Source organism: Orcinus orca, chromosome 18, assembly GCF_937001465.1.
Source record: "Orcinus orca chromosome 18, mOrcOrc1.1, whole genome shotgun sequence".
Classification (NCBI taxonomy): domain Eukaryota; kingdom Metazoa; phylum Chordata; class Mammalia; order Artiodactyla; family Delphinidae; genus Orcinus; species Orcinus orca.
In genome coordinates this window covers 8,388,959-8,406,827 of record NC_064576.1, presented here as the reverse complement: position 1 = coordinate 8,406,827, position 17,869 = coordinate 8,388,959, and the positions used below count along the sequence as shown (strand labels likewise).

General features: G+C 40.2%; 1 protein-coding gene across 5 annotated transcripts; it reads right to left on the bottom strand.

The window, feature by feature from the left end:
- Positions 1-2,883: 2,883 nt before the first annotated feature.
- TEX30 (testis expressed 30) lies at positions 2,884-9,800 on the bottom strand. Of its 5 annotated transcripts, none has more exons than XM_004273618.4 (6): positions 9,674-9,800; positions 6,477-6,550; positions 5,759-5,989; positions 4,936-4,987; positions 4,206-4,411; positions 2,884-3,357 (listed from the first exon to the last, which is right to left on the bottom strand). In XM_004273618.4, the coding sequence occupies exons 2-6, from the start codon at positions 6,489-6,491 to the stop codon at positions 3,184-3,186; spliced, it is 678 nt and encodes a 225-aa protein (XP_004273666.1). In that variant the 5' UTR covers positions 6,492-6,550; positions 9,674-9,800; the 3' UTR covers positions 2,884-3,183. The 5 variants fall into 5 exon arrangements, with proteins under 5 accessions (XP_004273666.1, XP_049557159.1, XP_049557158.1 ...); XM_049701202.1 differs by having other exon boundaries at positions 6,477-7,473; positions 9,674-9,792; XM_049701201.1 differs by having other exon boundaries at positions 6,477-8,962; positions 9,674-9,753.
- Positions 9,801-17,869: the final 8,069 nt, after the last annotated feature.

The following is a 17,869-nucleotide window of genomic DNA, read 5'->3' as shown; positions in this document are numbered from 1 at the left end:
TAACAGCAGAGAAATCCCATTACTAACAGTAATATAGATAGTGAAAGAAAACACCCAGAAAAAAATTCTATTTTAAAAAAATATATATCTACCAATGCCACACTCTTTGAACTATTTGGACATTGTGGACTAGGTTTTTGTTCTTTACATGTAAAGAGAAAGTCCCAGTAATAAGTGTATAAAATAGCAATATAAAACCAAGGTTATTAATATCTTAGTTCAATACAAGGATTTATTGAATAATGAATGACTAAGGCACTGAGCAAGTAACACCAAGTGCTTTATGGATACAAAGATGAGTAAAACCATTCCCTGACCCGAAGCAGTATGTAATTAGTTGTATAGAGCAAATATGTCAATAATCTCTGAAAAGGCAGAGTGTGAATAGCAACAGAGAAGATATTATGTGGCTTTGAAGGAGAGATGGCTGGAGTAATTCAAGAAAAGCTGTGAAGTGGGAAAGAGAATTTAAGGGCCTTGAAGGATGAGTATGATTTGGTAACAGACAAAGACTAACAAAGAAAAAAGTTTCAGGAAGAGAAGACAGAAAGACTTGTTCATAAACTTTGTGGATCCAGGTTAGCTGGAGTACTGTGTACAGGTTCAGAGTATGGGGGAGAGAAAATAAGGTTAAAATGTTGATAGGGCCTATCGTGGAGAGCCTTGAACTAAGGTCTTTAATCTTAATAGTCACGCTTGGAGATCCACCAACAGTTTTTGAGTTAGAGGTGTCAAATGGTTTATTGAACCAAGGAGACAATAAAATAGTAAAATGAATTAGGCTACTGTAATTCATTTTATAGTACGGGGATAGAATCAGACTTTGATACTGAAAACACAGGATTTGGCAACGAAAAGGAAGCAAATGGATTCAGAAGTGGTGCAGAAAAGCTAATGGTGAAGGAGAAGGATTTAAAGATAATCCCAAAGCTGGTTTGTCAAGGACTAGCTTCCTCAACCTAGGCATTACTGGCATTTTGGACCGGGTGCATCTTCGTAATGGCTGGTTGTCCTGTACACTGCAGGATATTAGCATATGCCTTTCTCCTACCTACGAGAGGCCAGTAGCAACCCCACCCCAGCCGTGACAACCAAAAATGTCTCCAGACCTTGTCAAATGTCCCCTAGAGAACAAAATCACTCCCAGTTGAGAACTACTGATTTAGGTGAATGGTTGTGCCATTAATCAGGGCCTACCAGAGCCGGCGCCAGGATAGCTCTTTGACCATAATCTCAAACTTGAAGGAGCTGCACCCTTTCCCTGCAAGATGTGTCAATTCTGTGCAGAAGAGCAGATGGGACCTTTTCACAAATGTTTATTTTGGCCTTACACGTATCACTCATATCTTTCTCTAGCAGTGGTATCTTCCCCACCCATGGCTAGGTACACAGTTCTCAAATGACAAGCTACTTCATCAATCAAGAATAGTAGTTTCGGGCTTCCCTGGTGGCGCAGTGGTTGAGAGTCCGCCTGCCGATGCAGGGGACACGGGTTCGTGCCCTGGTCTGGGAAGATCCCACATGCCACGGGGCGGCTGGGCCCGTGAGCCATGGCCGCTGAGCCTGCACGTCCGGACAACGGGAGAGGCCACAACAGTGAGAGGCCCACGAACCGCAAAAAAAAAAAAAAAAAGTAGTTTCTCATAGATAACTTAGGGTAAAATCAACTTTAAATGACCTTCTACGACATCCCTATATTTATAGTAGTATCTTTGGTCATCCATATTATGCCTATAGTTTAATTTGAAAACTTGAATATTATAATTACATAGCTGGTTAGTAACATTTTAAATCTATTTCTTCATTGTACTTTTATATTATAGTCTGCTTTATAGTAAGTTTTCCTTTGTATTTTCCTTTTTAGTTTCACTTCTGGTTTACAGTATTAATATTTTCCAATTGATTTACACTTTAAATAGACCATTATTATATTTGTCAGCTCTGGTTAAATATTTTTTATAATATTTTGATCACTCTTGTTTTAAAAGTTAAGAATTATATACTATTTAAGTTAGGGCCTTGTTCAAGAAATTCAGTCAAAAAGTGAGTAACTATTGTACACTGAGTGACACGGAAATTTCAATTTTGTAGTTGTACGTGATTTCATTCTATAATACACACAATTTAGATACCATTATCTAGGTTTTCATTCTTTATGCACTATTTAGAAAAATTAACAAGTAATTAAAATCCATTAACTTCACCAGGGCAGGAGTGAGGGACCTCAAAAATCTGCAAGCTTCCCAGGCCACCCTGGCTGTCTGAAGGGCCTAACTTTAGGGCAGTAGAGAAACCAGGGAAGGGAGTTAATTTCCTACTATAGAAAACCACTGCTCACTACAAACTTTATATATATCATCAGCCTCATCACATTTTCGTGTTCTTTACAGGAAATATAGAACCTATGTTTTTAATATATAACTCAATACCATTCAAGTCTAGTCCAAGTGATACTTGCACTTCTCAAGGCAAAATTAAGTGCCCTAACTCTGCCTAGATATAGCACAGATGTTAGTCCCACTATTTACTCCTTATTTCATTCTTCCCTTAATCAGAGAGCTTTAGACATCAAGTTCCCCCACTATACCAAACTCCAAGTGTTTACTCATCATTGCAAACCTAATGAGGCTTTGCCTATAACAGGCCTTCAGTAAACATTTAATGAATGAAAGTTACTTTATTCTAAAAACAATGTTCAGAGTCCCCATATTTGAAAATGTATCTTCATCCATCCCTTGAAATTTATTAAAAGATTAGGTTAATAGATGTATACATTCTATAAAACTGACTAAATTTACTAAAGTGTTGTTTTCCTTTCATAAAGATGACACTGCTCTACAAAATTAAGAGTACTTTCTCAGTTGCGCAGCAATAAGACAAAAGTTCTGTTGTAACAAAATTCAATGTTTAATTTTTCAAAACTTAACTATATTAAAGAAAATAAATTATATTTAGACCACCTTCAATATTTGTACATCATCTTTATACAACTATAACAGTGCTTTCAAAAGACACTTTGTAAAGGGCATTAATTTCACAATTAAAATGTGTTTTAAAAATGGGAGAATATTAAAGTACATTAAATTAGTCTGAAATGTATCTCATAATGCCGAGAGGTATGTTGTTCTTTAACAAATTAACGGTATTTGTATTCAAAATAACATAGCTTGTAACTACAGACAATTATTTCTTGTCCATTTCAGTGATTTCCTGGATCCAAAACAAAATCTGTGTATTTATTTCTTTGAAAACATCATTTGTTGACCGTCCTTTCACTGCCATGGAATGACTTGCTTTCTCAATCCAGTGGATTTTATTAGGAGCTTGCATTTTCTGTGCCACTTTCTCCAACAAGTTCTAAAGGGAAAAAAGAAGAGGATACTAGACTAATGTTCTACTGGTGTTCAGTAAAGATTTCCTCTCTCCCACCACACCTATACTGGCATCCATTCACTAAATATTAAAACCTAGTCTACAGCTAACTTTTGAGGCAATGGAACGTGCAAGAAGTGGCAGTCCATGTTTTTCAGATACAGCATACAGCAACACAACAGAACAGATTAGGCATTCATTACTGATGCTAAAAAGTCATTAAGTAAACTAGAGCCAAAAAAATTCTCTTAAAAAATGTTTTCCCCAAGGAAATTATTTATATGCTCTGGGAAATACACTAAAATTTTGTAATATGTACAAGTTACTTTTTTTTCAAGAGTCAACTTTATAACAAATTGAAGAGATCTGCTTAAATGTTGAAATGATAAACCAAACGTACAGTCTAGTAATCCGAAATTCACAAGATTCAGATATTAATCCTTCATTTTCTACGTGAGAGTTAATCCATTTACCAACACTCTTTACAGGGGGATGAATATTGTCAGTATGCTTATATTTTTAGGTTCTCCAAAGCAACAGGGTTAACTAAGGAAAAAGACTAGCATTAGTAAAATCAGCATCTTTTTTAAAATAATTAATTAATTTATTTATTTACTTTTGGCCACAGCATGTGGGATCTTAGTTCCCCAACCAGGGATCAAACCTGCACCCCCGGCATTGGAAGCGCAGAGTCTTAACCACTGGACCACCGGGGAAGTCCCTAAAATCAGCATCTTTTTAAAGAGACTGAATGTTGCAGGTAATATCTTGTTCCCAAGATGTTTCTTTCATTCTTTCTCTCTCATTCACACAAATATCAAGTTATAATTCACCTTTTCACACATTTCATCTGCTGAGCCTGACACAAACAGTACAGGATCTTTTATACGAAAGAGATCTTCATCTCTAAGTTTATGCTGCTGCTTTGGATGGTGCAGTGGATAGGAAATACAAATGAGACCTCGAACAAAATCATCAGCATCATCTGGCTCAGTATGACACATTACAGAAGCAGCTGCTCTTGAGCCCATTGAACGACCTAAAACCAATTAAAATTAAGTTCAGTTTGAAATACAAACATTCACATAAAGTAGTGGTGATGATAATGTGGCAAGTCAGATTTCATTCACTGTTCATCCATCATATTGCTTATCAATAAATATTAACTACAACAGGTGCCAATTAAAAAGCTGCAATACCCAGAGACTTGTGAATAGCTAAAAACTGATCCTAAGTCAAATCTTAAAAAAAAAAAAAAAAAGGAATTATTTTCCAAAAGAATACTTGAAGTGGTGAAGACAGTCCTTGTGAAGGAATCATTTGAGAGGGGGTGATTCAGGGATATAAATAAAAGGAGACCTCTTCAGGTTATAACACATATATATGAGGTTTAAATTAGATTTAAATATTAACGTATCTTGGTGTTACACAAGGAAGTGACTTACCGAAACAAAACAAAAAATCCTTAAGTCTCTTCCTGTCATTAATTTTAATTCTTGATTACCTATTCCTATATTAATGAGTAGACTTTAGAACAAGTATTCACAAGTATTGAAAACTTACCTCCAAGGAAAACACCTGCAAGTTTGTATTCTCCTGAGGTCTTTAGGTAATTCTAGAAAAATCGACCAAAAAATTATCAATTCTTCTCCCATGAAATATTCCACTGGAAAACCAACATATATTTTCTCATCATTACTGAAATGTATGAAAATTTTTCCAAAAACAAGAGATTTCAAGGGATTCTTCTTGGAAGAGGTAATCAATTCTTTGCTCTCTGGTCATGCCTTCACTGTCAAATCATAAACTGGGTAATACAGGCAAATAAGTGGGAAAAACACACTGTCTAAAACAAATTCAAGTACTAAAATATTTTTAAAGAACAAATCGTGGAGGGAAGAAAAGCCAGTAAAAGCTTCCAACTAATACAAAATGTGATAATACTAACATCTAATTTAAAGCTCTGAAAAACTCAGTAAGCTTGAAGTAATCTGGATTAAAAGAAATTTCAGATTTGTTTTATCCAGGGATTTTATAGTTTCTAATAGAGAAATCACGTATTATTTGTACATTCATAGTATACAAGGCAAAATACCTAGAACTATATATCCTAAATTTCAATATGTAAATTACATCATAAGTAGATTCTTTGGCAGTATCACGGAGAAACATTTATGATGTAAGCACTCATCCCCATGGAAACTAACTGATGGCAAAAAAGAGAAATCTGACCATTACACAGCCTTCATACACTGCTGAGTTTCTAAGAATACTCATTAAAGGATTTTTAAATTAAATCAAACGACTGCTAATAAAATGTCTTAAATTTATTATGAATTTTAAAAACAGAATTCTGTCATAAGTAAATATAAAGAAATTTTCTTACCAAAACTGATTTATATGCCTTAATTCTATGTACAATATTAAGGCCTTTACAGGTAAATCTCAGGCTAAAAAAACCATGAGATGCAAGATGGGATGCCAGTGACATCAAATGAGGAAGATTCATATCTCCTGATGCTCCATGTGTAAGAATTATTCCATATGTTAAGCTCTTGTTAGGTACCAAACAAACAGCATCTAGTAATTTATTTCCAAAAGGTATTTTTAATTTAACCTGGAATTCAAGAGAATAAATGGATCAAAAATTACTTCCTTGCCTATTCAGACAAATGAATAACTATATATGTTTGTTCTGCAAGACCCATGATTCAAGTCACAGCCTCCAAATAAAAAGCAATGAAATTAATAATAACTAATACTTAAGAAATACTTATTATGTCAGGTACTATTATAACCGCTTTATATGTATTAAATCATTTAACATTCCTAAGAATTCTAAGAGGCAAGTACTGTTACTATCTCCATTTTATAGCTGAGAAAACTGAGGCACAGTAGCTTACATAATGTGCCCAAGGTTATATATCCAATTAGCTAGGATCCAAACTCAGGCAGTCTGCTCCAAAGTCCTCACTCTTAACCACTAATGCTATGCTGTCTCTCACAGTACAAGATGAAAATAAGAAAATTACTCTGGAGCCATATGACTACAAAAAAAAAAAAAGGAACCTTGAAGATGCAGAATGTATGAAAATATGTATTACCTCTGTATGACTCATTTTCACTGTTGAATAACAAACTTAAAGTGCATTACATCTGAGAAGCAAAGGACATCTCCCTGAAAAGAAGATTCTGTTGTGAAAGGTGGGTTGGCAGACACAAGAACTATGAATGAACACACTCAGTAGCTAAAGTAAACATTTAGAACTACTTCTCTAAGAACTGATGTCTTTACAAGCACATTATTTATTTTCATTCCTACGGTCACTCAGAGTTTGTTATAGGACCAGGTGTGGGGCTGGCAGATGTTATTTAAGATAAAGCCAATGTGATATCTTCACATGGATGCCTTAAGAAAATTCATATCAAAGTAGGATGCTGTATCTTGGTAATGCTGTAAAAAAAATATATATATATGTATTTTTTTCCCTAAGCATCTTTATTCTCAACCATCTTCAACTTAATTTCACAGCATCTTTCTATTAACCCATTTCCTTCGTCTTTATCATTCCCAGCTCTTCCTCCGACCCTGCAATGGAAGTACACATCCACACCCTTTGTCCTGAGACTCTGCAGAGCCTCCCAGTAGGCAGAGTGTAAATCTCCACCCTATTGCCTTTGGGCTTGGCTATGTGACTTGCTTTAATCAACACAATATGTCTCAATGTGCCACTTTTGAGCTGAGGCATGGCAAATTTCAAGAAGTGCTCTTGAACTCTTGCCTTCAGCCCTGAGAAAAACATGCTTCATGTATTTTTGCTTTTTTTAGCCTGGGTTCCAGAATGAAGACACATGGAGCAGACCAGAACCCAAAACTAAAGTCTGGAGTCCAGCCTAGTCCAACCAACATCTAAACCACTGAAGAACCATGAAGCGTCCACCTGAAGAACCAAGAGCATGAAATGCAGGGAGCCAGAGATTTCAGGGTTGTTATGCAGCATTCCTTCCTATAGTATGAGATCTTTTATTGTTCAGGATATCATCAACGTCAGGATCTCCATTGTTCATCTTTTTTCCCATTAACATTTACTAATTCATTCACTGAATAGATAATAACATGGTCCAAAGTTAAAAAGGTACAAAAATATACAGTGGAAAGTCTCTCCCTCATTCCACTTTTGCCTTACCATCCAGATCCTCTCTTCAAAGGCAACCAATATTCTGCTATCTTTCAGATATTTTATATATATACCTACAGACACACACATCTCCTTTTGCTTTTTATAAACTGGTGACCTACTTTTCTGAACCCCCCCCATATGTATCTTGGTGATTACTCATTTCCTTATACAACAAGCTTCTTGTTTTTTTTATGGCTATAGAATATTCCAAGGAAGCGTTGTACATTATTTTACCAACCATCTATCAATTAAAATGAGATTGTTTCCAATCTTTTGCTAAAACCATATTGCAATGAGTGGCACTGTACTTAACATTATTTTCACTTGTGTGTAGACATATCTGTAAGAGAAATTCCTGTGTCAAAGGGTGTATTCACTTACAATTATTTTTTAAGAAATACATTTCATTTTTGAATAGGTAACATACGCACATGGTACACAATTTTAAAACAGTTAACAGTAGTTAAGTCTCCTCCCATTTTTCCCCCAGCCACAATGTTCCTTTCCCTTCCCAGAAGCAACCACTGTGACTAACTTACTGTGTATATCTTTCCCTTTATGTGTGTGTGTGTGTGTGCACGCACGTGTGTGCGCGTGTGCAGAATTCTCATATTTGAGCCTGAAGGGTATCAGACTGGCTGCAGAAAGTTCTGGGGTTTAAACTGGGGGATGATGGACTTCAATCTTCATTGTCCCTGTTTTCATAAAGGGAGCCTAGTAACTGTGCCCGGGGTCCCCTGGTTCAAAGATCCTGCTTTACGTTCTCAAGAGACCAGCCTCCAGTCTTCTAATGGGAGAGAAGCAGAATCCAACGATGTGACACGGGGAGAGAGCGCCGGCGGTCTACCTGCTTCTCCGGCGCGTTTCACCGAGGTACAGCCCTCCACATCCATCCCCAGCGCCATTCCTTTCGCTGCCACCTTCTGCACCTTCTGCACATTTCGAAGACTCTGTTTCTGACATAGAACTGTTCCCCCAGCACTCCCTGCTGCTGGTTTAGAATTAAGCTGATCTGCTAAGGCTTGGGCTTTGTGGAGCCCAGTATCTTATTGCTGTTGTTTCCTGTCGCATTTTCTTCATCCTTGTGGGTGTGCGCCTTTTTGAAAATCCCTTTGCTGTACTTTTAGTGAGATTTCAGTAGGGGAGAAAATTAGGTACACAGGTATTCAACCCACCCTCTTAACCTAGAGTGCTCTGCTATCCGTCTGCCGGCCGTGGGCGTTTGGCTTTTTGCGCTGCCGCTGCCCTTTTTCTGGAAAACGCCCCTCCCTTCCAGACTTCACGGTGCACGCACAGTCTGTCCTCCCGCAACGGTGCGCGCAAGCTGGGCTACTCGGGAAACAGCGAAACAGCTGCAGGATGTAACCCCAACCTGGCCTAGACCGTCCAGGCTGTCAGCATGCCGGGCTCTGGGGGTCAGACGGGGCAGCGTCTCAGCTGCAAAGGCGGCCGACGCCACCAACCAACCTCGGGGAGGCTGCGAAGGTTCATCGCATGGAGTCGCGTGCCCACGTCGCGAGCGTTTTCACGCCCACGAGGCGACGGCGATCACATCTGATGCCGGGGGTCAGATGCCACCCCTCCCGTAGCCGTCCACGGGCAAAACGCCCGCGCCTCATCCACCGCGTCGAAGCGGGACGCTGGAAATCGCGGGGCTAGACGCCAGCCTTGAGAGTTCAAGTCCTCTGGGGGGCGGGGGGGAGGTCGATAACCTGGCCGCGTCAACAACGAGCGGTCAGAGAGCCGACACTCCCGGAGCTCGGGACGCAAAGGCGCCCGACGACCGTCCGATTCCGCCCGCCGGCGCCGGGGCCCCGGCGACTCTCCCCGCTCGGAGACCGCCGGTGCCCGGCTCGCGGGACCCAGGCCGGAGCCGCTCGGCTCTCCCCGCCCGCACCGTCCCCTCACGCCGCCTCCTGACCGGCCGGCCGGAGCCCCAGCGGCCGCGGCCCGCGGGACTGAACCGACGCCTCACGCCTCACGGAGCCTCCCAACAGCCCCTGAGGGGCTACGGCCGTGAGCCCGAGACGCCTCACGCGGGGCCGCAGGAAGCCCCCGGGCCCCTCGGAAGCCGTCCCCTATCTGGCAGCCCGAACCGCCACCGCCGCCGCCGCACTTACCAGGGACGGGAAAGTGGCCGGGAGCACCTAACCTCCCTCACTCTCTTCAGGGAGCGAACTTCCACACTCGAACTCGAAGGGACCGCCTCGCCGCACCCGCCAGTGCGTCCCGCTACGGCCCATGCGCACGCAGACCCCGCCCCCACACGGGCGCGCGAGCTGGCGCGCGGGGCACGCTGGGAGCGGGAGTTTTCCCGCCGCTGTCGGCGGGGGCGCGGCGGCGGGGGCGCGGCGGCGGGGGCGTCCGCTCTCCGACGCCGGGGGCGCTGACGTGCCGCCACCTGTCGCTGCCTCAGTACCGACTGCGTCCACTCAGGACTCTTCCCCGTCCCAGCCACTCCATTCCAGCAGTTGCACGGGCCAAAAAACGCGGGGTCAGCTCTGATTGTTCTCTTTTTCACACACCCCGCAGTCAATCCAGCGACCCCGCTTGTTCGACTGGCAAATATGTACAGAATCCAACCACTTCTCACGCTAACACCAGACCCGCCGGAGCCCCACCACCGTCTTTGCCCGGATTATTGAAAGAGTCGGCCAAAGGGCCTCTCGTTCCCACGCCCGCCCGCCACCTTTCCGCTACTTATCGACGCAGTGGCCAGCTGGACGCCATTGAAAGGTGAGCCTTCATCTCAACGCTTTTTGCAAAGACTTCCCGTCTCGCCCGTAATCAGAAGGTTTCATACGATCGGTCGCTTCCCCTCTTACCCGTTTCCTACTCATCTCGTTTCCCCGGCTCCTTCAGCTCTAGACGCCCGGGCCTCTTCACTCTCCTCACACCCAAACCCACCAGGCGAGGCCTCACGACAGGGCTTCTGTCCTGGTCTTCCCTCCTCTCGGAGAGATCTAGTGGCTACCGGTGCAACTCCTTGGGGGTCTTCGCTCAACTTGTCATTTTCTCAGTGAGGCCTTTTCTGAGCGCCTCACGCGCACCTTGGTCCTCCCACCAAAGACCTTCCACATATCATCCTTCCACCCCGGTCACCGAACGGACTGTGAATTTGTCTCCTTCCCGGACCGAAGGCAGGGGTCTTTATTGTCGTCGTTATTTCGTCTTGAATCTCCCGCTTATGGAAGAATTCCTGGCAAATCAATACGTCTCTGATGAATGACTCTTCCCCAAGCCCAGGGCAGTTAGGAACCACCCTCTTTTCTGTCGCAGCACAAGTAAGGAGACACAATGCAGAAAACCACTGATGGTCATTTATCTCAAGAGTTTTCGCGCATTACAGAGGCTTAATGAACGTTTCTCTACATGTCTCCTAATTTTCTAGCTCAGATTTTAAAAAACGGCTTTATCTGCGTGCCATAAAAGCCACTCACTTTAAGAGTGCCTTTCAGTGGTTTTCGGTAAATTTATAACCATTGGCAGCTATCACCGTAATCTAAGAACATTTACATCACCCCCAAAAGAACACTGTGCTCATTGCCTTCTACCCTTAAACCCAGACTACCACTAACCTACTTCCTGTCTGTAGATTTTCCTTTTCTGGGCATTTCCTACAATATGTCGTCTTTTTATGGCTAGCTTCTTTCACTCAGAATCATGTTTTCAAGATTCATCCATACTGTAGCATGTAATAGTACTTTATTCCCTCTTATAACTCATTTCTTTTTATTGCTGAATAGTATTCAGTTTTAAGGGTAAACCACATTTTGTTTATCCATTTGCCAGTAGATGGGTATTTGGATTCTTTCCACTATTTGACTATTATGAATAACACTGTTATAACACTCAGGGAGAGAGAAAGCAGTGTGAGGACAGAAGCAGTGAGAGATTTGACGACACTAAGCTGCTGGCTGGGAAGATGCAGGAAGGGGCCACAAGACAAGAAATGTAAGAAATGCAGCCCTAGAAGCCAGAAAAGGCATCCTGCCCTCAGCCTCAGGAGGGACCCAGCCCCATGAACACCTTGACATTATCCCAGAAACACTGATTTCGGACTCTAAAATCCAGAACTATAAGAGAATAAATTTGTGTTGTTTTAAACCACTAAATTTGTGGTATTTTGTCACAGCAGCAATAGGAGAATAATACAAAACATTATTTGCGGACACCAAAACTTCAATTTCAGATGAGTTTCACATGTCATCATCATCATTATTATTATTCTTTTGATTTTTTTCAACCATTTAAAAATGTTAAAATCATTCTTAGCTTGCAGGCTGTACAAAAACAAGTGGTGGGCCAGATTTAGCCAAATATTAGCACAATTAATCCATCCATGGATTAAAAGAATAATACATAATTAGATGTTTGGAGTTTTTATAATGGAGTTTTTACAATGTTTCAAAATTAGAGCACTATTAATGTAATTCATTATGAATTTAACAAAAACAAATCAAAATAAAACTCAAACATTTAAATAGATGCCTAAAAAGCATTTAATAAGATTTTAATGCTCTTCCTTTTTAATAAGTTAGTAATTGGAAATTTCGTATTTTAATAGCAGTTGTTTATGATAAATCATAACAAACATTTTGCTTAACAGTGAAAAATCAGTAGCATCTTTGGTCACCCAGTCTAAAGTAGTCACCACCACCCAGCCCACTTTCTCTCTGTAATAACTGGTCCTTAATTGTCCTGCTTATTTATTTATTTTTACAGGTTTATTTCATTCTTCTTTCAGAAGAGATAGTGACTGTTCCCTGTTGTATGCCCAGAACCTAATACAATGTCTGGCACATATTAGGTGCTTAATAAATACTTGTTGAATAAAATCCATTTGTGATGGTTACTTTTATGTGTGAACTTGTTTGGGCCAAGGGGCCCAGATATGTGGCCAGATATTACTCTGGATTTTCTGTGTGCTGTGGGATGAGATTAACACTGAAATCAGTGGACTCTGAGTCAAGCAGGTTGCCCTCCACAATGTGTCGAACGACTGAAGAGAACAAAAGACTGACGTCCCCAGTGTGAGAGAGAATTCTGCCAGCAGACAGCCTTCCGCTTCGAACTGCAACATAGGTCTTTCCTAGGATTCCAGTGTGACGGCCTTCAGACTTGAACTGCAGATTGTGGACTTGCCAGCCTTCATAATCAGGCGTGAGCCAGTCCTTAAATCTCTCTGTATACACACAACCTAATGGCTGTTTCTCTGGAGGACCCTGACGAATGCACCACTGATGTCTGAAACAAGGTAAGAATGTTTGTTATCACCACAATTATTCAACATTGTGCTAGAAGTCCCACTCAATGTGATAAGGCTGGAAAATAAGTAAAATTATAAATATGGTAAAGAAGATACACTCATTATTTTCAGATATGATTCTTTGAGAAAATCAAGTGAAGTTTATTATATCTGATAAAATAGTGCAGTATGTAGTTGGGTACAGGACAGAAAAATCTACAGTTTTCTTAAACACATTAAATAACTAGCTAGAAAAATATAATTTTTTTGAAAAGGCTAAGCAAAATAGAAACAATTGTAGAAACTACCCAAGAAAAAACATAATGTAAAACATTCAAGATCTTATATGAAAAAACATAAAATTTTACTTAAGAGCCACCCCCCTCTCCAAAAAAGACCTGAATAAATAGAAATATGCACCACTTTCCTGATAGGAAAACACAATAGACATTTTAGTTTCATCAACCATTCAAATTAATGAAATTTCACTTGGAATTTTTACAGTGATTTTAAAGTTCAACTGGAAGAATAGACAAAAAAATTTGAGAACAATCTTAAGAAGAACAGTAAGAAGGGATCTTTTTTTTTTTTTTTTTTTTTTAAGAAGGGATCTTTACTGCTATCAAAAGATCCTAAAAATTTACAGGATCATATTTTAAAATAATTTGGAAAATGTTTTTTATATTTCAAGGTGAGAAGGTCTTTCTATGTCAGATGCAAAGCCAAGAAATTATAAAGTAACAATGGACAGATCTGGCCACATAAAAATTAAGAACATCTATATTTATATAGGCATTGTGAGCAAAGTTAAAGGACAAAAAAGACTGGGAGACATTTGCAGCAAACATAATAGAAAGCGTTGATGTCCACAATATATAAAGCGTTGAAAAAAGTCAGTAAGAAAAAATTTTAAAAATTGAAAATTTGACAAGGCCGAAAAGTCAAAGACAAGGAAAAAAAAGATAGTCAATTTCATAAATAATCAGGGAAATATTTTAAAAAACAATTTTTGTATTCAAATTGACAAAAATGAAAAAGATGAATAATACCTAGTGTTTCTGACTATATAGAAAAATGGGATTTTAAAACCCTAGTAATGGGAGAATAGTTTGTATAGTCCCTCTCTGTTTTGCTTTATCTATAAACATTTAAATTACCCATTGTTTCAGTAATTCACTTTGAGAAATTTATCCTATCGTACTACCAGCAGGCAGCCTTCTTTTTAGGAGAGCTGAAAATTAGAAACAATCCTTCCTACCTAGTAGAAAGGATGGAGAAGATAAATTATTGTGATCTGGGTCCTTGATGGACCTAACCTCCAAGTTTATGGATCCAAAAAATGTCTGAAAATCTACTTTTTAACAGGTGTTCTACTGAGAAGAAAGTAGGGATTGGAAGAAGTTGATTTTTTGTTATTATGAGCGTGTATTACTTTTGAAATTTTATTAAAAATAAAATTTCATTTTGAAATAATTATATATTCATGGGAAGTTAAAAAAGTATCAAAACCAGGAGCTTGCTTGACATTATACAATTCACAGAGCTTATTCAGATTTCAACAACTATATATGCATTCAGGTGCACATATGTGTGTGTGTGTAGCTCTATGTAGCTTTATCATATGTGTATATTTATGTAACCAACTCTCTAATGAAGATATAGGACTGATCTATAATCACAAGCAACCCTTACACCATACCTTTACAGCCACGTCCTCTCTTCATGTCCAAAATATTCTTCTTAAGAAAAATGTAAGATTATGGAAAGAGAGCCATGATTTATTGCTGAGTGGAAAATTGTTACAGAAAAATGTTTTTGGGGAGGGAAAAATTTATGTACGTTTATATGAGCATATGAAGCTTTCAATTCAATTTCTTATACCCTAATTCAAATGTTCAAACTGAAAATCTGGTTCTCTAAACCAAACTTTGAAACACACTGACAGAGGAGACTTGTCAAGTTAATCATCCATCAATAGGTCACAGACTCCAAGTTCAACAACCAAAGTCAGTCCTCCTGAGTTCCTTATTGGAATCTCAACTCTGTTCATTTAAACAAAAGATTTATAAGACAAGCAGAGATATAGTATGAACACCATCCTGTCAGAACCTACTTTTCACTTATTTTTACAAGAGGCAGTGTTGACAGAGGAATTCCTGCTATGCTAATGTGTCATCTGAGGTCCAATGAACATACGGGCCATTTATGGAAGTGCCACTGTGACGGATTAAAATGGCAACCTTCTCAGGGTGAAGAAAAACAGTTTTGTACAATGAGAAACACATGTTCCAGAAACTTCTGGAGTTGGCATTTTTTGATAATGTTATAAGGCTTAATTTATCAGAGCCACAAAGTGAAGGAATTAATAATTCTTCAGCCACTGCAGCTGCCAGCATACTACTATTATACTACTATAATTCAGAGACAGCCTCTTTGCTAATTACAAATATATATATTTTAAATTAATTAATTTATTAATTTTTGGCTGCGTTGGGTCTTTGTTGCTGCACGCGGGCTTTCTGTAGTTGCGGCGAGCGGGGGCCACTCCTCCTTGCGGTGCGTGGGCTCATTGCGGTGGCTTCTCGTTGCGGAGCACGGGCTCTAGACGTGCAGGCTTCAGTAGTTGCGGCACGCAGGCTTCAGTAGTTGTGGCACATGGGCTCTAGGCGTGCAGGCTTCAGTAGTTGTGGCACGCAGGCTTCAGTAGTTGTGGCTCGTGGGCTCTAGAGCACAGGCTCAGCAGTTGTGGCTCAAAGGCTTAGCTGCCCCAAGGCATGTGGGATCTTCCCAGACCAGGGCTCGAACCCGTGTCTCCTGCGTTGGCAGGCGGATTCTTAACCACTGCGCCACCAGGGAAGCCCACCTATATTATGTTTTGCCTTTTGTCACTAACCCTCCTGGAATTGTCTTTGGATAGAGTGTATGCTGGGTATCCAGTTGTTTTTCTTCCATATATGGATATCTGTGACATTATGATTTATAATAAGAAATATGTATTTTGTCTTCCTTTGTCCTATTTCTGGCACAGAGCTCCTAAAACCTTTGGAATTTCTGAAGTAACAGAGCAATGAAGAGGTCTTTTGTTATGTTAATGAGTTGACTTTTGGAAAGTACCAAAAGATGGGAGCTGGTTGCCAAGAGAAACAACCATGTGATTAGAGCGTTGGAACTTTTAGCATCCTCCTGTCCTGCTCTGGGGAAGGGAGGGGGCTGGCCAATGATTTCATCAATCATGCCTATGTAATGAAGGCTCCATAAAAACCCAAAAGGGTGGAGTTTGAAGAATTTTCAGGTTGGTGACCTAGATGCTTCCACAAGTCATTAAGCCTGGCCCCAAACTCCATGAGGACAGAAGCTCCTTTGCTTTGGCCCTTGCTCTGTGTATCTCTTCACCTGGATGTTGATTTTTATATTTCTAATATCCTTTGTAATAAACTGGTAGTCTAGTGACTAACCTGGTTTCCTTAGTCCTGTGAGCTGCTCTAGCAAATTAACTGAACCCATGTTGTGAGCACCTCTGATTTATAGCCAGTTGGTTGGAAGCACAGGTGGCAGCCTGGACTTGTGATTGGCATCTGAAGTGAAGGACTGAGCCATTAACCTGAGGAATCTGATGCTATCTCTGGGTAGAGAGTGTCAGAATTGAGTTGAATTGTTGGACACCCAACTGGTGTTGGAAAGTAGCCTGGTGGTGTGGGGAGAACCGCCACACATTGAAATTGGAATCAGAAACATTAATATACTACACAGTCCCAGCTCCATTCACTGAAATGTGCAACCTTTTTCCAACTCTCTGTAGTTCTGGATCACAGATCAAGTTTCCAGTCTGTTCATGCATCGCTCTCAGCTATTGCTCTATTTTTTTCTATCCCTGCAGCAGTATCACATGGTCTCAAATTCTATAGCTTTATAAAGTGTCTTGCTATACGGTGGGAAAGTTCTTGCAATTCATACTTCCTCAAAAGTGTTCAATTTTTCTTGGATTTGCAGGTCCATACATTTTTTAGAAAATTTTATAAAGTTCCACAGAAAAAGGGGCAGAGTACATTTAGATTGGGAATACATTGACTCTATATTATGTTGGGGAAAGTTGACATCTTTAATATTGAGTCTGCCAATCCATGGACATGTAACATCTTTCGATTTAACTACTTTTTAAAGAGATTTCATAATTTCCTCTATAAAGATCTTGGGCATTTTTGCTAGATTTAATTCCTCAAATAATTACGTCATAGTTTTCAGAGCTACTGTAAATTTTACCTTAAACATTTTTATTTCTGTTACTAGCTGGTATATTAAAATACAAGTGAATTTTATATACTAGTTTTGTATTTAGCAAATGCCAACTTAAAAAAAAATAAATTTATTTATTTTAGGCTGCGTTGGGTCTTTGTTGCGGTGAATGGGCTTCTCATTGTTGTGGCTTCTCTTGTTGCAGAGCACGGGCTCTAGGCATGTGGACTTCAGTAGTTGTGTCATGCGGGCTCAGTAGTTGTGGCTCGCTGACTCAGTAGTTGTGGCTCGCTGGCTCTAGAGCACAGGCTCAGTAATTGTGGCGCACAGGCTTAGTTGCTCCATGGCATGTGGGATCTTCCTGGACCAGGGATCGAACCTGTGTCCCCTGCATTGGCAGGCGGATTCTCAACCACTGCACCACCAGGGAAGCCCAACAAATGCCAACTTTTCTTGTTAATTCCAACAACTTATCTGTAGATTCATTTGGATTTTCTGTGTACCATAGCCTATCACCTGTTTTTCTTCTTTTTAATATTTATTTATTTGTTTGCGCCGGGTCTTAGTTGTGGCAGGCGGGCTCCTTAGTTGTGGCATGCATGTGGAATCTAGTTCCCTGACCAGGGATTGAACCCAAACCCAGGCCCCCTGCATTGGGAGCATAGCGTCTTAACCACTGCACCACCAGGGAGGTCCCGTATCATCTGCTTTTAATGATAATTTTATTGTTTTTCAATCCTCAACTTTCTACTTCTTTTCTAGATTTACTGTGCTAGCTCAGACTTCCAGCATTAGGTGGAATGGAGTGTGTGATGATGGGAATCCTTGTTGTTCT

Excerpts from the sequence above, each read along its gene's own strand:
- TEX30 (XM_004273618.4), bottom strand. Across the intron at positions 4,412-4,935 it reads TGCAGGTGTTTTCCTTGGAG|GTCGTTCAATGGGCTCAAGA; the intron begins GTAAGTTTTCAA and ends AATTGGTTTTAG. Across the intron at positions 3,358-4,205 it reads CAGATGAAATGTGTGAAAAG|AACTTGTTGGAGAAAGTGGC; the intron begins GTGAATTATAAC and ends TTTTCCCTTTAG.